General features: G+C 36.2%; 2 protein-coding genes across 2 annotated transcripts; one reads left to right on the top strand and one right to left on the bottom strand.

Annotated features, from left to right (window-relative positions):
• Positions 1-9886: 9886 nt before the first annotated feature.
• LOC139897747 (L-ascorbate oxidase homolog) lies at positions 9887-11715 on the top strand. Its single transcript, XM_071880441.1, has one exon. The coding sequence runs from the start codon at positions 9919-9921 to the stop codon at positions 11587-11589; it is 1671 nt and encodes a 556-aa protein (XP_071736542.1). The 5' UTR covers positions 9887-9918; the 3' UTR covers positions 11590-11715.
• An 863-nt stretch (positions 11716-12578) lies between these two features.
• On the bottom strand, positions 12579-20785 carry LOC139897746 (transcription factor Pur-alpha 1). Its single transcript, XM_071880440.1, has 5 exons — positions 20322-20785; positions 20207-20254; positions 14860-15000; positions 14498-14767; positions 12579-13097 (listed from the first exon to the last, which is right to left on the bottom strand). The coding sequence occupies exons 1-5, from the start codon at positions 20601-20603 to the stop codon at positions 12945-12947; spliced, it is 894 nt and encodes a 297-aa protein (XP_071736541.1). The 5' UTR covers positions 20604-20785; the 3' UTR covers positions 12579-12944.
• Between the last annotated feature and the right edge of the window lie 5251 nt (positions 20786-26036).

Raw genomic sequence — 26036 nt, 5'->3', positions numbered from 1 at the left:
CAGAAATGGTTACTCCTGAGAAACGTAAGGTTGAACACTACATCGAGGGTTTAAGTGAGAGTATTCAAGGTGGGGTTACTACTTCTAAACCCACTACCGTGCAAGAAGCTATTGACATGGCGAGTCTGTTATTGGACCAAATTGCCCAGAGAGGAAAGGGTACTGTTGTAAATGAGGTTAAGTCTAATGATGGTAAGAGAAAATGGAACGGGGGTCAAGATAAGAATCATAACCAGCAACCGTTCAAGAAGCAAGATTCTTACCAAAATGATACTGGGGTCACTGGAGCTAACTCTAGGTATAAGGGTAATAAGCCACAATGCCCAAAGTGTGACAAGCATCACTTGGGAACCTGTACTACTCTAATTTGTAACTAGTGTAAAAAGTTTGGCCATTTGGCTAGGGATTGTAAGGTTAACCTCAACAACAATGCCAAAAACAAGGGTTTAAGTAAGAGTATTCAAGGTGGGGTTACTACTTCTAAACCCACTACTGTGCAAGAAGCTATTGACATGGCGAGTCTGTTACTGGACCAGATTCCCCAGAGAGGAAAGGGTACTGCTGTAAATGAGGTTAAGTCTAATGACGGTAAGAGAAAATGGAACGGGTGTCAAGATAAGAATCGTAACCAGTAACCGTTCAAGAAGCAAGATTCTTACCGAAATGATACTGAGGTCACTGGAGCTAACTCTAGGTATAAGGGTAATAAGCCACAATGTCCAAAGTGTGGCAAGCATCACTCGGGAACCTGTACTGCTCTAATTTGTGACCTGTGTAAAAAGTTTGGCCATTTGGCTAGGAATTGTAAGGTTAACCTCAACAACAATGCCAACAACAACAACACTACGAACAATGCGAATAATGCTGGTAATGCTAAGAACTGTTTTGGTTGTGTACAGCCGGGTCATTTCAAGAGGGATTTTCCTAAGAACAACAACAATGGAAATGCTCGAGGCAGGGCATTCAACATTAACTCTACAGAAGCTCGTGATGATCCGAAGCTAGTCACGGGTACGTTTTCACTCAATGATCAACATGTTTATGTTTTCTTTAACACTGGTGCTGATAGAAGTTTTATATCTAAAGATATTTGTCACAATGTTAAGCACCCTGTTTCTCCCTTAGATAACGTGTATTCCATAGAACTAGGGAATGGTAACTTGATAAGAGACGATAAGATTTACCGTGGTTGTACTTTGAAGTTAGAGGGTAAGCCTTTTAGCATTGATGTGATACTTATTAAACTGGGAAGTTTTGACCTTGTGGTTGGAATGGACTGGTTAGCTGATAACAAAGTCGAGGTGGCCTGTGACCTAAAGGCTATTTTTATTCCTATGGCTAACGGTGAACCCATGATGATTTATGGGGAAAAGAACAGCTCACAATTACATCTCATTAACTGCTTGAAAGTTCAGAAGTATGTAAGAAAGGGATGTGTCTTGTTTATGGCTCACGTAAGCCAAGTTGATCCGGAAGAAAGGACACCCAAAGATGTTCATGTAGTTAAGGAATTTCTTGAAGATTTTCTGGAGGAATTACCTGGCCTCCCACCACATTGGGAAGTTGAGTTTCAGATAGATTTAGTGCCAGGAGTGGCACCGGTGACTCGTGCACCATATAGAATTGCACCCTCAGAGCTTCAAGAGTTGTTAAGCCAATTGCAAGAGTTGTTAGACAAGGGATTTATACGACCGAGTTCTTCACCTTGGGGAGCTCCGGTCTTTTTTGTTAAGAAGAAGGATCGATCGATGAGATTATGTATCGACTATAGAGAGTTGAACAAGTTGACAATCAAGAATCGGTACCCACTGCTGAGGATTGATGACTTATTCCATCAGCTACAGGGATCTAGTTATTATTCGAAGATTGATCTGAGGTCCGGTTATCACCAATTGAGGGTCAAGGAAGCGAATGTCCTGAAAACGGCGTTTAGAACACGCTATGGACATTATGAGTTTACAGAGATGCCATTTGGTTTGACGAATGCACCGGCAGTGTTCATGGATCTCATGAACCGTGTGTGTAAGCCATACCTAGATAAATTCGTTATTGTGTTTATTGATGATATATTGGTGTACTCCAAGAATGGAGAAGAGCACGAGCAGCATCTACGTTCGATATTGACTACGCTTAGAAAGGAGAAATTATATGCAAAGTTCTCTAAGTGTGACTTTTGGTTACCAGAGGTACAATTTCTTGGCCATGTTGTAGGGGCCAATGGAATACAGGTCGATCCAGCAAAGATTGAGACGGTTAAGAATTGGGAAACCCCAAAGACGCCAACTCAGATCCGGCAATTTTTGGGTCTAGCTGGTTACTACAGAAGATTCATTGAAGGATTCTCTAAGACTTCCCGACCATTAACTGCGTTGACTCATAAAGGCAAGAAATATGAGTGGTCAGAACCGCAGGAATCGGCATTCCAGTTGTTGAAGGAGAAGTTAACAACTGCACCGATATTGTCTCTACCTGAGGGAAGTGAAGATTTTATTGTTTATTGTGATGCCTAGCGTCAAGGAATGGGTTGCGTGCTTATACAACAAAATAAGGTCATTGCTTATGGATCACGACAGTTAAAGATTCACGAGCAGAACTACACTACGCACGACCTTGAACTAGGATCTGTTGTCTTTGCACTTCAAAATGTAGAGACACTACCTGTATGGAACTAGGTTTACTATCTTCACCGACCATAAGAGTTTACAGAACATATTGATCAGAAATAGCTCAACATGAGACAACGACGTTGGATGGAACTACTTAACGATTATAACTTTGAACTTCAATACCATCTGGGCAAAGAGAATTTTGTAGCGGATGCTTTGAGCAGAAAGGAGAGAGAGAAACCTCTCATGGTTAAAGCTCTTAACATAGTTGTACGTACGAACCTTACAGCACGAATTCGTGAAGCACAACAGGAGGCCGTAAAACAAGAAAACGTCGATGTTGAATTTATCAAAGGGATGGATAAGAAATTTGACATGAAAGAGGACGGAACACGATATTTTTCTAACCGAATCTGGGTACCAAAGTTTCGTGGATTGAGAGCACTGGTGTTAGAGGAAACACACAAGTCGAGATACTCAATTCATCCTGGATCAGATAAAATGTACCAAGATTTGAAGGCATTTTATTGGTGGCCAAATTTGAAAGATGACATTGCTACCTATGTCGAAAAGTGCTTGACTTGCGCAAAGGTCAAGGCTGAACATCAAAATCCATCAGGGTTATTAACTCAACCAGAGATTCCCCAGTGGAAATGGGAAGGTATTACAATAGACTTCATCATGAAACTGCCGAGAATGGTAGGAGGTTACGATACTATTTGGGTTATCACGGATCGTCTCACTAAGTCTGCACACTTCTTACCAATAAGAGAAACTGATAAGATGGAGAAGTTGGCTCAAGTCTACATTAAGGAAGTTATTTCTAGACATGGGGTACCTACATCCATTATATCCAATCGCGACAGCAGATTCACTGTCAGATTTTGGCATTCATTACATCAAACAATGGGGACTCGTTTAGATATGAGTACAGCGTATCACCCCCAAACAGATGAACAAAGCGAACGGACTATTCAAACTTTAGAGGACATGTTGCGAGCATGTGTCATTGATTTCAGAAACGGATGGGATAAGTACTTACTGCTAGCTGAATTCTCATATAACAACAGCTACCATACAAGCATCAAAGCTGCACCTTTCGAAGCGTTGTACAGAAGGAAGTGTAGATCTCCCGTATGTTGGAGCGATTTGGGGGATAGTCAGTTGATGTCCTGAGATTATTCAGGAGACAATGGAGAAAGTCCTACAGATTCAGGAACGATTAAGAATGGCTCGAAGTCATCAAAAGAGTTATGCCGATGTTAGACGGAAGGATTTAGAATTTTAAGTTGGTGACAAAGTCATGCTTAAAGTATCACATTGGAAGGGTGTTATATGGTTCGGGAAACGAGGTAAATTGAGTCCTAGATATGTTGGGCCGTTTGAGATAACTGAAAGAGTTGGACCAGTGGATTACAGATTGAAACTGCCACAAGCACTCAGTGGTATACACGACATTTTCCATGTATCGAACCTGAAGAAGTGCCTAGCCGACGAGAACTTGGTGATTCCTTTAGATAAACTGTGTATCGACGACAAACTTCATTTCATTGAAAAACCTGTCGAAGTCTTGGGACGTGAGGTCAAACAGTTAAAGCAAAGCAGAACTCCTATCGTTAAGGTTCGGTGGAATGCGAGAAGAGGACCAGAGTTCACGTGGGAGCGTGAAGATCAAATGAGACAAAAGTACCCGTAACTGTTTCCGGAGGAAACTAATTCAGCAGACGTTCACTAAAATTTCGGGATGAAATTTTCAATAACGGGTGGGTAATGTTACAACCCTGCTTTTTCCGCCACTTCCGTTAACTTTCTGTTAGTTGATTTAACGGTGATTACTTGACTTTTATGTATTTATGTGTAATAAATACATACTTGATCCTTGGAGGGTTATGATAATTAATATTGGTTAGTATTAATTTGAATACATATTTCGGATAAAGAAATACGATAAAAACGATACGGTTTGGATAACTACTTTTTGAGCAACGAAACGCTCGAGTTTATTTTAATAATTATTTTCATAATTATTAACTTTTTAATTTAAAAATATTTAATTTATTGGGTTTTTAATAAATTAAACGTTTGATTGCGTTTTGATGATTGGTTTAGCGTTCTGGGCCTTCGGTACATCTAAACGGCACTTGAAACGAGCCACGAGTACGCGCTTTTGCAAAATACGAGCCCGGAGACTCACCCCATGGGCCATTCAGCTGAACCCCTTCCCCCTCCCCTTGATGGACTAAATTTGGACTACTACTTGCACTAAGTGATCCATTAGACTAATTAGGCCCTAGTATTTAAGACTAAGCCTAACCTAAACTACTGCACATTATCCCTAACCTAATATTGCAGCCGATTCCTCCCTCCCTCTCTGCTTGATCGACGACCACCATCACCAACCTAGTACCACCAAATTTTCACTTTTATATTAAATCTTCTACACGACATTGCAATTCATTTCATCCTCTACGTGTTGGTATAAACGATTTTGTGATCAAAGGTATAAACACATGAACCCTAATCTTTAAAATTCTGATTTCATAAGGTTTCATAGTTTATGTTGGTCAATTGCTCGATTCATCGTGTTTGTATGCTTGTTTAATCGTTAATTTGTTCGTATTGATTGTTTTGATTAAAAACTGAATTTCTTATTAATGATACTGATTTGATGGACTTGTTTTCTGTAAATGATTATTATATAGATGGAAAGAGATCGAAAAATTAATAATTTTAGGCTTTGGATTCGCGTTCCGTATGCTTAAGTTATGACCGTTTGAATTATCGTTGTGTTTTTATGTTTGATCAGAATACTGGTATTGATGGGTCATGAATTGGCTTATGTATTGATTACCATTGGATAGATAATTTAAAAACACTCAGGTTATACTAGGATATCATGTTATTTGCTTGAGTAAAACTCGTGATATGCCTAATCGAAAGAAAATGTAGGTTTTCCCAGCACATGCATGAAAACGGACTTGTATGCTAAAATGTATTGACTTCTGAGATTAGATCTTTCATATCTATAATGTACACAAAAAGTACTTCAATTTTCATGTAGATGTCATGGTCTAGTTGTACCTATATCTTCGGATAATTACAGGCGAAAGTGACTAGCTAAACTAGGATCGAATCTGCAACTTGTTCTCTAATTTGAACTCTGTGGTTTGTGTTTTGTGAATTAACATGAATGCTTCTGGAATATGAATCTGTATATATTTAGTGTGATATATGTTTAGTTTGTTGCAACCTCTTAAACCTTATGCATTGTGCACACTAGGGCCATAGTTTTGAAAATTTCTGAATTGAGCTGAAATAGAACATCCAACTTGAATGAATAAACTGTACCAATTGGCTAAACTAAAGTTGCTTATTTTTAGATATGTGATAGTTTTACTTGTCTTGGAACCATGTCCACTGACCTTGTATCAATTGCATGTCCCTAGTTCCGGTTATAGCCATTACGATATCAGTGCGCGGTCAGAAACTGATTTAGTGAACTATAAATGTACCCTTTCTGAAATCCGACTTGTAGACATAAACTTTTTGGAATCGATTTTGAGTCTATTTGTGATCTGGAGTTTTCCATATTTATATGCATTACGTGCTATGAGATATTGTGCGTAGTTTGCTACATGTACATGAACGTTATGCATGACGATAAACTGTGATCGTGTAATTGACCATTTATGTACTAAAACGTGTTGTTTGACCTAGGTTTAACATGTTGACCAAAATTTTACATGAACCTACTGATGTTGACCTTAGTTGACTACTTTGACCAAGTTTGACTTTGGGTTTGACTTTGGTTGACTTTGTTTGACTTGCATGAATTAGTTGCCTTTTACTTTGAAACGCGTCGAGTCGAGAAATAAGACAACTTACTCTATGAAACCACTATTATAAAAGACACATATGTTGACAAACCTAAATACGTATACTTATGTTGCACTTCTCGGCACTGAATCACACAAGTTATTTGTCTTTCATCCGAACTATTCAAAGGTGACTCTACAGTCCCACTTTTACTTACTATTTTCTGGTATGAGAATACACACTGTTACTTACATTTTTATAAATGCTTTTATGTTTGACATGAGTACTTATTATACATATTGAGTAATTGTTCAAAAATCCCCTAGCTTGAATACTTTTATTACCTTCGGGTAAGCACAATTTAGATGGACGGATCTGTTAGGTTAGACAAACCTCGCTCAAACAATATTAACCGTGGTGCATTTACTTTGAACATTAGATACACGCGAACAAGTGTATACCATTTTTATGGGGTAAAGGGAGTGTAGTGGTTTCTATACTCTGGTCATTGCTAGTATTCAGGTACTCATGGATTATGTAAACGTTTCGCAACTTGGAGTTGTACTTTTGAAATCTCGTGGTCAATGAACTTGAACTATTTTTCTGATAACTGTTTTTCAGATACTGTTACATTATTTTAAACCTGTAGATTCACTAACATTATTTGTTGACCTGTTTTGCGTGTTTTATTCTCAGGTCTTTAAGAGGTAGACTTCCGCTGTGTTTGATGCTTGGTCTGGTTGTGGAGTCAGCATACTTTATTAAAGACATTATTTACTTTCGCATTTAAAACTTTTACAACTGTTTAATACTGTTGGCTTGTGGTTACGATCACAACAGTGTTTACTTATTTTGGGAATTTATTGACTTATGTTTTGAAAGTCAACTTTTTAATAATATTAAATGCGATTGCTTTGAAACGTATCATATAGATGGCGTAACTATTAACTATGGGACCTATGATTAACACGCCGTCAGAAGGGAATTTGGCGGGGTGTTATAGTGCTTCTTGCAGTATTTGATATTAGTTTTTATAGTGTGTTAGCAACAACACATCAAGAACCATCATTTAAAAAAGTATTCATTATGTCATGATTACATCAGCACAGCGAAAAGGAATAGTTAAAAATAGCTTTAAAAAATAAAATAATTGTGATGGCATAATTATCTCAATGCAGGAAGGAAAGAAAAAAAAAAAAGGTTGTGAGTAATGCTCACCGTCTAACATTGTTTGTTGATCGAACTATTGACCAGTAATTCCAAAACAAACCATATGAACATAACGATAACATTGAGTTTATGGCCAACCATGCAGTAAATTTGCCCCAATATAGTGGGCATCTTGATGATTATGGGGTGTGGGTTTGTATAAATATTGAGAGATATGTTTGTCATTTCAGGGATATATGGGATACTGCCACTGTTGCAAGTGCTTATAGGATTAGAATTGAAAGAACATTCCTTAGAGCGGGATTTATATCTAGGATGAATCGCCACTAGTATTGTCTGATTCTTGATTTGTTTAGAAAACATTGTATTTTGTAACATTAAATTTTAATATGGTCTTGACTAGGCAATTACAATTTTATAATATTTTGTGACTATGGTGATAACCTGACTTCCCATTAAAGAAGTCAGCGGTTCGATCCCTATAAGCTTATATTCCTTTGAGGTTACTCGCCCATTTCATGTGCATTGGAGGTCTTGGACGTCTTGCGTTTGAGCCTCACCAGAAGGGATTTTACCACACGTGATGCCCGTATTAATTCATCGTGACCGTTTTGTTTCTTCTTGAGGGGTGGTAAGACTGTAATATTCGTCCCAAAAATGATTGAGTGGATTCCGACATCACACGGACCCCCGTGAGTAACTCCTAACACCGTTAAAAAAAATATCCATTACCGAAAAAATTATAATATGTACCGAAAACTTTTAATTCCCATAAAAATATGATATGTAATTAGAAAACAAACATAATAAAGAGCTGGTCGATTCACAAGACTCACAAGGTTCGCAAGGTTATCTTGCAAATTGATTATCCATGATATTAATTGGCCATTGAATACTTTATGATCTTGCGAACAACATTTATACGGTGAAATGACAAGTACCTACCTTATATTTATCGGTCATGACCGACAAATGTTGTTTTACAAGGTCGCAAAGGAACCTTGCGAGTTGTGAAGGCTTTTTTGTAATAGTGATTTTTGTAGGGCATATCGCCATACTTTGTTTGAAAAATGTGTGTTTTGATTAATAACTCGTAAATGAACCCCTATTTGATGTATTCTTGAAACCTCAAAGGTAAGAATTCTCTTTTTATTTTAATCTAAATAATTCACACAACAAATAAATCAAAATCACATATATCAAATAGCTATCAAACATCATATAAACAAGTACTGTAATATATACCAAAAAAACTACACGTTATGAATATAGTCTGAGTGTACTCGTGAGGCAATCGATCCCCCGTAAGCACGGAAACACTTACGATCGACTAGATACTTGCTACCACTCTTTTTAGCGGCGGTTAGGAGTCACTGATGGAGGGTCGAACGCGATGTTGAAACCCACCCACACCCGATGATTTCATTGGTATGATTCATTACAATCCTATCTCCCCTCAGGAGAAAACCCACACGACAAATCCATACGGGCATCACGCGTGGTAAAACCCCCTCGGGTACGAACATAAGAGTCCGCAACATCCGAGGGCCATGAAATTGGCGGGTAACAACAAGAGAAATTTTGCAGTGAGTTGGTGTCGAACCACTGACCTCCCATATGAGAAGACAAGTCATTATCGCTACGCCAACTCCTTGTTGTTTACTTGCTACCGGGGTTAAAGAACCCTTATGGTACTCCACTTAATATATTTCATATTTGTATCCTAGAACAATTACCACGGCAGAATAATAATACTGAACTCTCAATTAGTTATGAATTCATAAAGAACTAATATTACATAGAAAATTGCAACTTTTGCGATTTTGAATTTCGATTTGAAAACCCTCGCAACTAGCAAGCATTCCTAGATCAGTCCAATAATATTAACAAAAATCATTTCCTATCAATAACATAATCAAGCGCCTATATATGTACTTAAGATGTTTGATAAATTAAAATAATAATGTGGATGGTTTAGGATGTGGTGATGGTACACATTACCAAAAATAGAAGTCCTAAATAAAATGTTGGAAATAAGGTATTCCAATATTAGCAATAGTAATTTGCGCGCACCATCAAAAAGAGGTGAATGTATTAGAGCCAAAGAAAAAAAAGGGTATTTGAAAGTTATAAAAAGAAAACAAGCATTCGTACCATATTGACAATCCCAGGTAGCACCTGGAAGAAGTTTATGATCTTCTTCCTGGTAATTTATTTAAAACAATAAAACAAAAAAACTACATTGTTTATATCCTGTATCTATCTATTATAAAGAGAAATAAAATACTCAAATCTATATATTCTGGGTGTCTCCGGGATTGTAAAAATGGATACCCGAAAGTCTGGATTTTTGGCTGTGTTGCTAATTTTCATCTCGATAGCGCTAGTTAAGTCAGAAGATCCTTATCATTTTTTTGAATGGAAGGTAACGTATGGGACGATGTCGCCATTGGGGGTCCCACAACAGGTTATTTTGATCAACGATAAATTCCCTGGGCCCGTTATTAATTGCACGAGTAATAATAATATTGTCGTGAATGTTTTTAACAATCTTGACGAGCCGTTCCTCCTCACCTGGAACGGCATTCAGCACCGTAAGAATTCATGGGTGGATGGGACACCTGGTACCATGTGTCCCATCCAGCCAGGAACCAACTTTACGTATAAGTTCCAGGTGAAGGATCAGATCGGCACTTATTATTATTTCCCCACTACCGCCATGCATAGAGCGGCTGGTGGTATCGGGGTGATCCAGGTCCATAGTCGTCCATTGATTCCTGTCCCGTTCGATAACCCGGCCGATGAGTTTGCAGTTGTTGTTGGAGACTGGTTTAACAAGGGTCATAAGTCTTTGAAGAACCTTCTCGATGGTGGGAATTCGATTGGTCGACCTGATGGGGTCCATATTAATGGCAAGTCGGCTCAGGTTGGTGCATCAGCTGAACCATCATGGACCTTTGAGGCTGGAAAGACGTACAGGTTTAGGTTTTGTAATGTGGGGATGAGAACTTCGGTCAACTTTCGGTTTCAGGGCCATGACATGAAGCTAGTGGAAGTTGAAGGGTCACATCTCATGCAAAATGACTACATGTCCATGGACCTTCATGTCGGTCAGTGCATGTCGGTTTTGGTAACCGCTGATCAACCACCTAAAGATTATTACCTTGTCATTTCGAGCCGGTTCACCAAACAACCGTATTCCACGGTTGCAACCATCCGTTATGCGGGAAACAGTGCCCCCGCGTCACCTGAGCTACCAACTCCTCCGCCTGCAGGCACTCTCGGAATCGCATGGTCTATCAACCAGTTCAGATCATTTAGATGGAACTTGACCGCCAGTGCAGCCCGACCCAACCCACAAGGTTCGTACCACTACGGACAAATTAACATCACTCGCACAATCAAGTTGGTTAACAGTCGAAGCTACATTGACGGTAAGTTGAGGTTCGCGTTAAATGGTGTCTCCCATATAGACCCCAAGACTCCGCTCAAACTAGTGGAGTATTTCGGGGCTGCTGATAAAGAGTTCAAATATAACCTCATCCAAGATGAGCCACCAGCAGATGTCGAAAAGAATGTTAAGATAGCACCAAATGTGTTGAACGGAACGTATCGTAACTTTGTAGAGATCGTATTCGAGAACCGAGAGAACACTATTCAGACATACCATTTAGACGGATACTCGTTCTTTGCAGTGGCAATAGAACCAGGGAAGTGGGCCCCGGAAAAAAGAAAGAACTACAACCTTGAAGACGCTGTAAGCAGACATAATGTGGCTGTGTTCCCGGGGTGTTGGGCGGCGGTTATGACCACACTCGATAATGCTGGAATGTGGAGTTTGAGATCGGAGATGTGGGAGAGGTTCTATTTGGGACAACAGTTGTACGTTAGCGTACTATCGCCAGAGCGTTCGCTGAGAGACGAGTACAGCCTACCGGAAACAACACAGCTTTGCGGCATCGTTGCTAATTTGCCGAAACCGCCTCCTTACGTTTAGATTCGTTTTTTTTTTTTAAGTAATTAAGTTTTGTGCCCTTATTGTGTGGCCTAACATACGGATTAAGAAGAAATTGCAGGGAATCTGTAGATGATTTTGTTGTAATCGTCCCTTGACCAAATGAAATTGGCCTTGTTATTGTTGTTTCATAGTACTATAAGTGATATTATTAGAGAGACTATTGCTATGAGAATACAGATGACAATTATCCTCTTGTAAATTTGTAATCATCATCCATCGATCAAATGAAACACTCTTCACTTTTTTGTTTAACTTTTGGATCTTGTTTCAATGATTATAAGAATAAGAATATTCTCTCAATATAAACACAGTTTCACCATATGACATATTACTTATCAGCATTTAGAATCAGTGTTTGCAATCAAATACGCGCCCAAGGTTGCGAAAATCGCTACTCATAGGAACTTTTGAGTGGATAATCGGCAACTCGGGGAGTAATTGAGAGTAATTGAATTGAACTTTTTATACATTTAAATAATAAATTTCAATTTATGTCTTAATATACAAAAAATCAATACACACACATAAACATAAATAGAAACGCTAACGTAGTTGTCTAAAACATAAACATAATATTCATTTTTTCAAAAACTCTAAAATTTACATATTAAAATATTGATTGATACTAACTTTGACCAATTTGATTTTGACTTGCTAAATCCGATTTTGACTGATAAACAATTAATTACTCGGATTTTGGAAAACTGGATCAGCCGGTTCCTAAAAAGAATATTTGAAAATAATCGACATTAATCGGGGAGTTTACATACCGCAACCCATGTTAAAAGTGTTGCCTATTTTGACAAGTTATTCCCCCAATATATACCTAGTAAACTAAACCACCCATTGTTGCAACTTATACTGTATGCAAGCCCAGCAGAACAAGACATCTGCAATTAAACGTCACAGAAAAGTTTTGATGCATCACAATTGCACTGAAGGAATAACAAAATGGGCACAAATAACCAGATATTGAACTAAACATATCAACAATAAACATATGAATGAGCAAATACAATATTATTTAAATTCATTCTGGCCAAGAAACATCAAAAAAAAAAACTTTCACAATATAAGAGGGATAAGAACAAATAAACACCAAATAAAAGAAAGGAAAAAAAAAGCTAGCTTTGCCTACTTATTCAGTTCATTATTTCCAAGTCAGGTATGTGGAAATCAAGCTTAGCACCACCAGGATTATTCAAATTTCAATGTAGGATTATAAAGAAATAGGAACAGATATTTTACCCTTTGCACGCACGCTGCTGGTCTATACACAGGTTCACAAAAATCAAAACAGATCATCAATTGCAATTCGGATAGTCAAGCCGAGACTATCTTTGAGGGGGGTCCACATTTCTCACATTTGCTCCAGTCATTGCTTCAATACGATCTTTGGTTATGTCAACAAAGTGACCAACCATTTCGTGAAATTGTTTCAATCCGGATAAAGGAAGAATAATGGAGGACCGGTCAGAACCTGCAACCTGCATATGCCCATTACCACTTGTTATCACACCATCCATAAGTCATTCATCATCCAAATGTTTATGTAAATCTAATCAGATATATTGTTGCGACAGTTTTTACAGAATACTTGATATTCTTAACTACAGACTCTGCAACTTCTTCGTCATGACTTTCTTGTATAAAGTACAAAATTTGAGGTCACTTAAAGTTGAGTATGCTAATGTTGAAGTCCGTGAATTAGGCATATTATTAGATTGAATAATTGGGTCTATCTATCATTGTTCTTAAATAAAACGTGAAACACAAATTAGCATACTATGGATGTTAACTATCTATGTGACTTCAAATTTTTTACTTTATACAAGAAAGTCATTACTATGTGACTTCAAATTTTTTACTTTATACAAATTAGCATACACTTAAAGTTAAATCCTATGGATATTAACTATCTATGTCCGCAGGTACTAGTGCTTTTGTTTTGGATATGTATACCTGCACAACAACGGGTACAACTACAAAGTGACCTACAGCTTTTTTGTATACATAATATTTGTAGTGAAATACCTAATATGGGTACCAGGAACATTTTGTGCAGCAATCATTATTTACAAAATGTCGCTTCAAGCAAATAGTTAAATCTATCAAGGAGACTCGAACCCACCCTAGTGGTGCAGTGGTTGACCCCTTCACACTTGTGTATTGGGATGGGGGTGGGGAGGTCTCAAGTTTGAGTCCCCCCCCCCCTTCTTAAAAATATCCATAGGATTTATTTACTGAAAGCCGGATTGCCCCTGGGAGGTTTTACCGACCCGTATTCAGGACCCAGGTCCAACCCGCCTGCCCCTCGGGATGGTTTAAGGTTCGGATCGGGTTTCCGCCCGAAAGCGCGTGCGTGCATGGCAAATGAGAGTATTTGATGCCAACAACTTGCCTTAAAAAAGAAAAACAACAAAACAAGGAGACTCTAAGTGAGATCTCCTAAAATAACCCCACATTGATAGGATTATTTATTAGGACAGAGTTCTAAATATGTTTTATTCAAATTATAGGATTCTCATGTAGTTCTCTAAAAGCCGCCATTAAGTTCATTTTGTTAGCCTTCCTATGGTCTTACTATGTTTTATTCAAATTATAGAATATCCAGTAGTTTTCTTACACCTGCCACTTATTTTTCATTTCAAATTCTGCCTTATTAGCCTTCGTATAATAAACCCCAATTTTATCTCCATGTTTAAGGCTTTGAACTGTCTCACATAAAGAGTTACTTTTTAGTTTCGAAAAGTTGTCTACTTCCTCAAATGATAGGCCTTTTATATTTTACATATATAAATCCGGACCCCTTGACTGTAAAATTTAAAGAAGATTAATTTGTGAAACCAAGTGCCAAAAAGAAATGAAGTCGTGAGAAAAGAAACACCTCGGATATCCTCAAGTAATGGCCCCGGTTGTTGCTACCAAGATCAAAGAAGAACCTCTTCTGATCGGCTCTGATCACTTTGGAGACCCCTAAACCACCACTTTCATCAGAAGATGTAGGTGGCAAGTCAAAAGTGGACGTCCTATCTCCTAACTTCAAGTCCGATGACACTGTAGTGGCAGATTGGGAACTGTTTCCAGCAATAAAGCCAGCACCTACATCGTCAGAGAGACCAACTAGTCGTTCTTGGGTGATACCTTCGGCAGTTTGCTGTTAATTGGAATATGACAGAAAAAAGGGGTGAGAAATAAAAAGGTGAGGCTGTTAAATTAGAAATCAGTGAGAATTTTCGAAAATGGAACCTGATTGGGCAGAACAGAAAGCTTAGATGCTTCATTTATTTCTTCCAAAATGTTCCTAAATGCACTCCACCCTTCATCACGTGTGTTTCCAGCAGGGACAATAATAGTACTGCGGTTTCTACTAACTGAAGCTTCAGATACCTGCACATACAGTAGATTAACGTAACCATAAAAAAAAATACAATGTATCACATCACAATGACAAAATTACAAAAATAAATAACTTCATACTAAATTACAGGTGGAACATTCCAGTTTCTAAACAAGGATTGATATGTTAAGCTAGAAAGTTTGACGAACGTACCAATTTGTATTTCTACTCTTTAAAATCAAGAAGTCGTAACAATTATTTTCATAGATAATAACTCACTAGATTCTTCATTATAAATAGTGTGTTTTTTGAGACATCATGAGTACGCCCATGCATCCAATTTTCACCCATTCACGACTTAATTCTTAAGCATATTTTACTTTATATGCATGAAAATTTCTCCAGATGATTGAGGGATTAAAGTCTTGTTACACAATGAAACTTGCAGTGATACAACCTCACATAGCTCTTAAGTTAGTCCATAGTATGCGAAAAAGGCTTGACACTGACAAAGGGGAGGTGATCCTCACACTACATTTGATTCATTCACACCAATTTATATAAACTTCCTACCAAGTAACTGATTTTATTTAGAAAAAACATAAATAATACTTTACAAAATTGTCTATAAATCGAGGAAAACTTTTCGTTTCCAATTACTATAGCAGCGACTAATTATGCTAATAGGCTTCCCAATCACGTGATGGAGAGTGAGTTCATCTTCATTAATTGGGGTTTCAAAATAAATCGCATCATCGTTTCTTTTCTTCCATAGTTACAAGTGACCTTTTGGTCATTGTAGTGATATAGGTGGTTACTCTGTCGATCACTTTTGTCGTTGCGGCCCATGTGATGTTTAGGTACGAGATGATAATTTTGATTCCAGCTATCGTACCAAGTCTCACCATCAAGGTGCGCCACCAATTTGTAACAATCACCCTACACTCTGGATCCGGTGTTTATATCGCTTATAATATTGTCATTAAATAAAGTTAAACCTAATTGCAATGATATTGATCTAAGGATCGTACGGATCCTGAATCAAGGTTGTATATAGGAGTCACTAAGTTTAAGGGGGTGTTTGGATTTGCGTTTTGAAAATTCATTATGCGTTTTAGATAATCAACAACAGCAACAACAACAGCAATACCCAATCCCACAAAAGTGGGGTATGGGAGAGGTGGGTGTAGACAATCATTCCTCGTACCCTAGATTAGAAGGAAGTCACTACTCCAGCCGCGGGTATAGAACCCGCGCCTAGATAAGGTCGTCCCTCCCTCTACTCTAGAGCAAAAGAGATTGCTTCCAAACGGACCTCCGGCCAGAAGTGCTCAAAAAAACGAAAAGATAGGGCAAAAGATACGTACCTGTAAGAGCTATGTGCTCCTAGCAAGAAGCAACCATACACAGTAGCCAAAAAAGAGAACACATAAAGCAGTAATGCACAACAGTAGGGCAAATAGCATGGATCATACAGAGCACAAAGCCATTTAAAATCAAGTAAACATACAGACAAACAAAATAAATACATATATATATATACACACGCACCACACATGAGCATTGATAAAAAAAACTCATGCTTAAACATATATACATATAGATACATTCGTAGATTATATACTTAGGTACAGAAACAAGACAGACAAACATACATACACCAATACATGTTACATAGATACATAGGTACATATATAGGTAACCAACATATGCAGCGGTACATATATATAGTCTAAAAACATATAAATAGATACAGGTGCATATATACTACGTGGAGGGTTATATATAGTGTAGCTATAGAATAACTAGTTATAGTTATATATGTAGTTGTATAATAAATGTATAATACACATTGAAAACAAAAAAAACAAAAAAAAAAAAAAACAAAAAAAAAAAAAAAAAAAAAAAACTTACCCAATTATTCCAATTCTACTCCTCCACAGGCTCCTATCAGAAGTCATGTCCTCCGTCAGTAGAAGCTCTTTCATGTCCAGCTTCAATCTATCCTCCATCCTACGTCTAGGTCTACCCCTTCTCCTTACGCCGCCAACGGCGAGGGTCTCGACTCTCTTAACCGGGGCTAAAAGTGGGCGCCTCCTAACATGCCCAAACCATCTAAGTCGTCCTTCCCTAAGTTTGTTGATGATGTTCCCGACTTCCAATTTCTCCCTAAAAACTCCATTTGGTATCATATCTAGCATGGTCTTACCACACGTCCATCTAAGCATTCTCATTTCTGCCACCTCCATTCTCCTCTCTTGGGCCTTCGTCATTGGCCAACACTCCGATCCGTACAGCATGGCTGGTCTGATTGCCACCTTGAAGAATTTCCCTTTTAGCTTAAAGGGGACCTTCTTGTCGCACAACACCCCTTTCGCAGCCCTCCACTTCAACCATCCTACTCGTATACGATGCGTCACGTCCTCATCTATTCTTCCCGAATTGTGAAGCACCGAGCCTAAATATCTAAAGGACCCTTGCGGGGGTAAAATCTGATCCCCAATTCGGATATCCACTATATCGTCGTGTTCCTCTTCACTCGTCTTGAAATCGCATCTAAGGTACTCAGATTTAAGTCTGCTAATCCGTAGGCCATTTGATTCTAAGGCGATCCTCCATTGCTCAAGCCTTCTGTTAAGCTCATCCTGGGAATCCGAAACTAATACAATATCGTCGGCGAAAATCAGGCACCATGGGATGTTGTCTTGTATCCTATGAGTCAACTCATCTAGGATCAAAGCGAAAAGATAAGGGCTAAGTGCAGATCCCTGATGTAAACCTACCTCTATAGGGAAAAACTTTGTGTTTCCTACCGTCGTACGTACACGAGTCTTCGCCCCCTCGTACATATCTCTAATAGATCTTATATATCTACTTGGGACACCCCTAACATTAAGAGTCTTCCAAATCAGCTCACGTGGGACACAATCATAAGCTTTTTCCAAGTCTAAGAACGCCATGTGTAGGTTCTTTTGTTTTTCCCTATACTTCTCCATAAGGCTTCTAACTATGTGAATCGCTTCCGTCGACGAGCGACCTGGCATGAAACCGAATTGGTTCTCTGAAACCTTAGTCTCGCGTCGGAGCCTCGTCTCCATCACTCTTTCCCAAAGCTTCATAGTATGACTAAGTAACTTTATGCCTCTATAGTTACTACATATTTGCGCATCTCCCTTGTTCTTGTAAATGGGAATAACCTCCCTGAGTCTCCATTCCATAGGCATATTTGCGCTTCTAAACGTCTTGTTGAAAAGGTTTGTCAACCATCTAACCCCATCGCCTCCTAGGCACTTCCACGCCTCAATCGGAATTTGGTCTGGTCCTACTGCTTTGTTTCTCCCCATCTTTCGTAGGGCCAATCTAACTTCCTCCTGGTTAATCCTCGTGCAATCCTCGTGCAGAAACAGTTGTTTTGGAACTCCCGAACCTCGTGTGGTTCACCGTTCCGCTCTGGTCTTCCCCTACCGAAAAGGGATGCAAAATATTCTTCCCATCTTTTCCTAATAAGATCTTCTCTTACTATACTTTGACCCGCTACATCCTTGATAAATTTAATGTTACCTAAGTCCCTGCTTCTTCGCTCCCTAGCTTTGGCTATCCTATATATGTCATTAGCACCCTCTTTAGAGTCTAGTTTCCTATATAAATCTTCGTATGCTTTGTCTTTTGCAATTGCTACGACCTTCTTTGCTTCTCTTTTAGCTTCTTTATATCTTTCTTCTACCCTAGTTCTCTCTTCAGGTGACCCTTCTCCAAGAGTAATGAGCTCCCTAAACCTCGCCTGCTTTAATGCGACTTTCGTTTGGACATCGTCACTAAGCCACCACGATTTATTATACTATAAACCCCGATTTATTATAAACTACAACTCGTAGTCTTGTTGCATGGTGTGGCAAACTAAATTCATATTGACTTTAGTCTAACGGCAGTGAGTTAAAAAACAAATAGCAGTGCTCCGTAATATTTTAGGGTTAATTTGTAATATTGTTAGCGAACTCAAAATCACGATTTCACACGGTAGGTACCTACCTACTTCTTTAAAATTGCGTTTTGATGGTTATCAAACGCAAAAAATCACTTTTCAACATTTATTATCCAAACACTAATAACAAATTATTTACAACTTCAAAACGTAATAATCAAATAATCACTTTCATATCACATTCCCAAACATCCTATAAGAATCCTTACTAATCTTTTCTCAATTAGCAAAACAGCATTAATGTTTTAGAGGATCCTTGTTTCCAATCAATGTGATCGAGGTTATCAGTGGAGGTTATCAGTGGTGGCAATGGTTTCGAAACCTGGAGGTGTATTTGATAGGGGTTTCTTAAATTTAAATTAAATATTTGTTTTAAGGATGATATAGGAAGTTTATATAAATTGATGTGAATTGATCAAAATGTGTTGTGTGAAATGCTTTCCCAGATAGATTACATGAAACAGGTATGTTCTACACGGCCACATTAAACCAGATGCTCACAAGTTTGTAAGTATTATATATGCATTTCCAAACGAAAAGAATACTAAGAAATTTGTGAATAAAACAAAAAATCTTCAAACAAAATTTTGCAACCCTGTTATACCCCAACTAGCTGGATTGATATCAGTTTGCAATATCATTTAAATCTTTGCTAGGTTGGCAACTAAATGCACTAAAAATACTCTACACTTGTGAACCTGTAACAGGTAACAGCGAGCACATAAAAAGTTCACCTGCTTCTATGGACCCACAAAAGTTAAACTTTTGATTCCCTCCACTCATACTTAGAAACACCGCTACATTTTTTTATTATGACTCGGTAATGTGATCTGCAATTTCCCCTCCCAAATTGAGTTAACCTAGGAGTTTCTAATTCTAACTAATAGTTCAACAAAAACAACAACACCCAATCCCTCCAATAGCAGGGTATGGGAAGCGAGTTGTAGACAATTATACATACCTCCGACCATAACTAAAAGTTAAAAAGTATCCTACTTAAAGGTTGGATCAAATACAATGCACAAGGATCCTACTTCAATGTTTAAACTAGTGGCTTATCAAGAAAGAACTATTAGTATTTTATAAATAATTTTCCCTTAATCTTCTTCCATAACTCAACATAATCTATATTCTTGTCCTCTATGAACTATCATTTAGCTTCGTCAACGCGCAAACAGAGCTACGTACAAACTCCATACTCTAAACATATTAACGCTAAACAATAATCTAAATAGACAAATCAAACTAAGAACTATAATTACAAAAATGTGTACCTTCAGAAAACGACCTCTCCTGTTCTCCCCAATATCAAAATAAAACACCTGAAAAAATCATGACAATTATTGCACAAAAATAGGAAAGAATTAAATTAATATAATGAATTACTACCTTGCTATCAAGCTGTAGTTCCTTGCTAGATACATCTTGATCATCAGAAGTAACATAGTAATTGAAAATATCGAAAAACCATGAGATGCCGTTGAACGGTACGATTATGGTGGAGCGTGTGGCTGATGTTTTTTCCGATATCTTGAGGTAGCGTCCGCGAGGGTTTTCCTTAAGATCAAAGTAAAAAAGTTTATGCTCCACCTGTAACGTCTTTGATAACAGCTCAACGTCATTACCACCGCCACCGCCACCACTTCCTCCTCCGCCGGAGCTAAACTCCATTTCCAAGTGCTGAAATGTTGAAAACGATTGTTGAAAACGTGAAGATGAAGATGATATATTGAAAGGTGAAATTGGAGGAGATCTTAATTGCTGAATTGAAGTGAATTGGGATTTTAGGGTTTCTGACTTTTGACCGAGTCAGTCTTGTTACTGTCACCTAAACAAAATAGAGTAATTTAAACCCACCGCTTTTCATTTGTTAGGTTCTTGACATTTTTCAAGAGTAGTACGGAGTAGTTTAGTAAATTTTCAACAAATTTACAAACCCACTTTCTTTCTTTCTTTTTTCTTTTTAAAAAAAAAATAATAATAATAATAAATTTTATTGAATACCAGGATTAATAATTACGTATGTAGGCTTGGCCCATTAAGCAAGCCAAAGTCCTAGTTGACATAGCAGTAATATTAGAAAGAGTGAAAGATATGTGCAGGCATGAGGCATGTAACATGTAGAGGTGGTCTTCATTGCATTTGGATTGGATGAAGGAGCCGATGGAAATCCTCAATCAATACAGGTACGTTTATATGTTGACAAAACATAAAAATCGGGGTTGATTAACCGTTGATAACACATGATCGAAGCTTCCTTTAGTCTTTTTGATATCCAATTAAATGCTTGAAGTTGAATTTTCGAGAAAATCATGTTAGAGGACCACTCTTTATTACGAAATACTTTTGCGTTTCTAAATTTCCAAATGATATAACCACCTGTCGGTTGGTAGCTTGCCATATGGTTTTCCCGATTGTCGTCGTAGCCATAGATTGGTTTTCCTTGAAGGCTTCCTCGATGCTGTTGAAGCTATGAAGTTGCATATTCCACCATTTTAAGAGAAGAAACCATATATTTTAAACAGTTGGGCATTTCAACATGATGTGATCCATTGTATTAATTTCGGCTTGACACAAGGGGCACATTGTTGTGTCGAGGTTCATTTTGCGTTTATCTAGTTCCAAACGGGTTGATAATCTTCTCATATTTGCCCTCCATATAAATATATCGACTTTTTGTGGTATTGCTTTATTCCGAGTTGTTTCTTCATTAGATTCCGCTGCTACGAGATTTACACTATCAGTTAACTCGGCGGGGGTCTTTGTTGCGAACAATCCACTTGAATCTGGCGTCCATTTCCACAAGTCATTCTTGTCATTTAACATTAAAGGTGCAATAAGTTGGTTTAAATTATCAAGTTCCAGGGCCGTTCGACTTCTAGGAGGCCGCAAGCACTATTGGCCTACACAATTTGTACCAGCTTTAGTGATTCTTTCAGATACCGTAGCACTTTTATTGGTCTCAAAATTATATAATCGGTTGTAAGTATCCATGAGTTTGATGTTGTCAACCTATGTGTCGGTCCAAAATTGTATATCCTTACCATTACTAACGACTCTCACACAAGAATTAGTAAAGCTTATACCAATTTCGTCGACACTTTTACCCACTTTTATGATGCAATTCCAGGTAGTGCAGTCAGTGCTGGGTTTGTGGTTCGAGTTAGACACAAGGCTACCATTTTCTCCATAAATACTAGATATTATTTTGACCAAAAAGTGTTTTTTTCATTTTTTAATCGCACCACCATTTCCATATCAAAGAAAGGTTTTTGGAAACTAATGAGGCTGTGTTTACGCCCTTGTTCATAAGGTATAAGTGTCCATATAACAACCCAAAAATTTCCGATAAAATTTAAACAAATTTTTGAGCTGTTTCAATTATCTTTGATCAATTTCGACGATTCACGAACAAATAATTTTAAATGAATATATAAACTTGAAATATAATACGACTTAATTGTTATAATTAAAAATGTAAAACTTTATACAATATAATATTGTTGTTATATTATTACTTTTATTATTATATTTAACAATATTATCATTATCATTTACAATTATCATTATCAGTATTGTCAAAAAAAAATACTATTATTAATAGTGTTATTATTATTATTATTATTATTATTATTATTATTATTATTATTATTATTATTATTATTATTATTATTATTATTAAGTTACTACAAATATCATTATCATTTAAGTATTACCACTTAGTATTATTATTATTATTATTATTATTATTATTATTATTATTATTATTATTATTATTATTATTATTGTTATTAGATACTGTTAATATTACTAGTATTATAATTATTATTAGTATTAGTATTATAATAATTACTATTAACATAGTCACAAGTATTAAAACCATTATTATTATTAATATTATTATTATTATTAATTTAACATTTTATTATTATTATCATCATCATCATTATTATTATTATTATTATCATTTTAAATATTATTATCATTATTATGATTAGAATTATTATTATTATTATTATTATTATTATTATTATTATTATTATTATTATTATTATTATTATTATTATTATTATTATTATTTTGAAAACAATACAAATTGTTATTATTATCATTTTACTACTAGTATTATTATTATTATCATTATTAATATTATTATTGTTATAATTACTATCAGTATTTTTATTACCCTTATAATCAAATACAACTTTTGATTATCAATATTAATATTATTTTACTAAATAGATATTATGTATATAAAAACGTATTTACAATTAATATTACATATAAGTATGTATTAACCATATTATCAATTTTATACGAATATTCATATATAACAAATTAGATATTTTTAAAACAAACCAAATATATATTAATATAACTATATAAATATTTATCATTTTAAATACATATACACAAATTAAATATATATAATAATATAATATAAGTTATAATATGTGAAATTGTTTAATTACGATTACATGTTTTAATATATATAAAACTGATATAGGTTCTTGAATCCGAGGACAACTCCGCACTTGTTCAGTACCATCATACACATAATTACTACGAACTACGAAATATCGTATCGTATCGTGAGTTCATCTGCTCCCTTTTTATATATATTTTTGGGCTGAGAATACATGCGCAACTTTTATAACTGTTTTACGTTAGACACAAGTACTCAAACTTTTATGCTGAATACGTGCTTTGTCATGCTAAATCCCTGCCGTAATATCGTTAATTGCTTGGTGAACGCAAACTTAGTTATTATGAATAGCGCTATTGAGAGTAACATCTCTAATCATTTGACCTCTGGTCTTTGGTTACATAATAATGATTCAAACTGACACTGACTGTTCAAGGTGTCTCAGGGTAAAATTCCGTTTAATCACGATATTACAAACAGCAACTCTTTAGATTGATATGATAGGTATCAATCAACGTTAAACTGAAATCTTGTGGTCTAATGCTATATTGAACTATTGATTTATGATAAACCTATGAATTCACTCAACCTCGTGTTGACTTTTTAAGCATGTTTATTCTCAGGTACTTAAATATTGCTTCCGCTGTATATCTGCTGCTTTGATGATGATTGCTTGCTATGCTTGGAGTCTTCATTACATCTCATATCAATTAAGAACATTTAATGCTCTTGATAGTTAAAGCTAAGGGGTATAAAATACTATTAAATTTTAGCAGGAAATACTATTAAATACGATACAATTTTACACAAGATATTTATTTATTTATAGAATGGATATACTTAAACCTTGCTACAACACTTATAGGCAGTGTACCTAATCGTACAGTAGTGTAGTTTTTAGTAAGTCCGGTTCGTTCCACAGGGAAAATCTTTTAATCAAAGCTTAACGCTATATTAGTTTAATTTATAAAAATACGAATATATATATATATAAGTAATATTATTATTTTAAAGGGGGGTTTTTACCGTTTAATGACCGGTTTGTCGATTTTAAAACTTTAGTCGCAGTTAAAACCAAATGTAAAATATTAAATAAATAAAAGACTTAATTTAAAGCGTAAAGTAAATAACGATAATAAAATTGCGATAAATAAAAGTGCGATAAAATAAACTTGCGATAATTAAAAAGTACGATAATTAAAAGTGCAATTAAATATAATAACAAAAAATAAAAGTGCGATAATTAGAAGTGCAATTAAATATAAAATAAAGGAAATTAAATATGAAATAAAAGAATTATGCTTATTTAAACTTCCGTAATCATGATGTTTGACGTGTTGATTTTAGTTTTATGCCCATGGGTTAATTGTCCTTTGTCCTGGATTATTTAATATGTCCGTCTGGTTTTTGTCCATAACAGTCCATCAGTCATAAATATAAAGTGCGAGTGTCCTCGTCAAATTATCCTTATACCCGAAGTTAAATATTCCAACTAATTGGGGACTTAAACTGTAACAAAATTTTAATACTTTGTTTAATAATTACACCAGGATGTCGACTGAGTGTAACCCAAGGTTTTAATACTTTGTTATCAATTATGCCAAGTGTCCTTGTACATAATTTCACCCCTGTTTTAATAATTCTAGTGGCTATTAATCCATATTCCCGTGTCCGGTTAAATGAACGATTATTCGTACATATAAATACCCCGCCCATCGTGTCCGATCGAGTGTATATGGTTATTTATAGGGACGCCCAATTGTAAATCTTTATATTAACATTAACAAACTATCATTTAGTTAAACAAATATAAAGCCCATTAATAGCCCATAGTCTAATTTCCACAAGTGTCGTTCTTTTGTCCAAACCCCAATTATGGTACAAAGCCCAATTACCCAATTTTAATATTTTTAGCCCAACATCATGATTACTTCGGATTAAATAAGCATAATAATAACTTAGCTATGAGACATTAAATTAAAAAGGTTGAACATAACTTACAATGATTAAAAATAGCGTAGCGTTACACGGACAGAATTTCGACTTACACCCTTACAACATTCGCTAACACACCCTTATTATTATAAATTAAAATTAAAATTAAAATTATAATATAAATATAAATATTATACGTTGAATGAGGAGAAGAAAAAGATGTGTTTTTGCGTCCAAAACTCGCGAACTTTATAGGACAGGCCTGGAAAAAGGGCTCATGCGATCGCATGGGCTTTGCCCTTCAAGGCCATGCGATCGCATGGCCAGCTGGGGAGAGCCACATTTGGTTGTTTTCTTCTGCCGACGTTTATTTAAATATAATATAATATATATATTAATTTTAAGAATTAATTATATATTATATTATATTCATATGCATAGTTGACTTGTAATTTTTAGTCCGTTGCATCGAGCGTTGAGAGTTGACTCTGGTCCCGGTTCCGGATTTTCGAACGTCCTTGCGAATAATTTAATATCTTGTACTTTGCGTTTTGAATCTTGTACTCTTGTAATTTTGAGACGTTTCTTATCAATAATTTGAACCTCTTTGATTGTCTTTTGTACTTTTGAGTTTTTTGGTCGTTTGCGTCTTCAATTCGTCGAATCTGCCTTTTGTCTTCACCTTTTATTATTTAAACGAATATCACTTGTAAATAGGACAATTGCAACTAAAAGCTTGTCTT

Source organism: Rutidosis leptorrhynchoides, chromosome 3 (genome assembly GCF_046630445.1).
Source record: "Rutidosis leptorrhynchoides isolate AG116_Rl617_1_P2 chromosome 3, CSIRO_AGI_Rlap_v1, whole genome shotgun sequence".
Taxonomy (NCBI): domain Eukaryota; kingdom Viridiplantae; phylum Streptophyta; class Magnoliopsida; order Asterales; family Asteraceae; genus Rutidosis; species Rutidosis leptorrhynchoides.
Note: the sequence above shows the minus strand (reverse complement) of the source record. Positions and strands in the feature narration are given on the sequence as shown.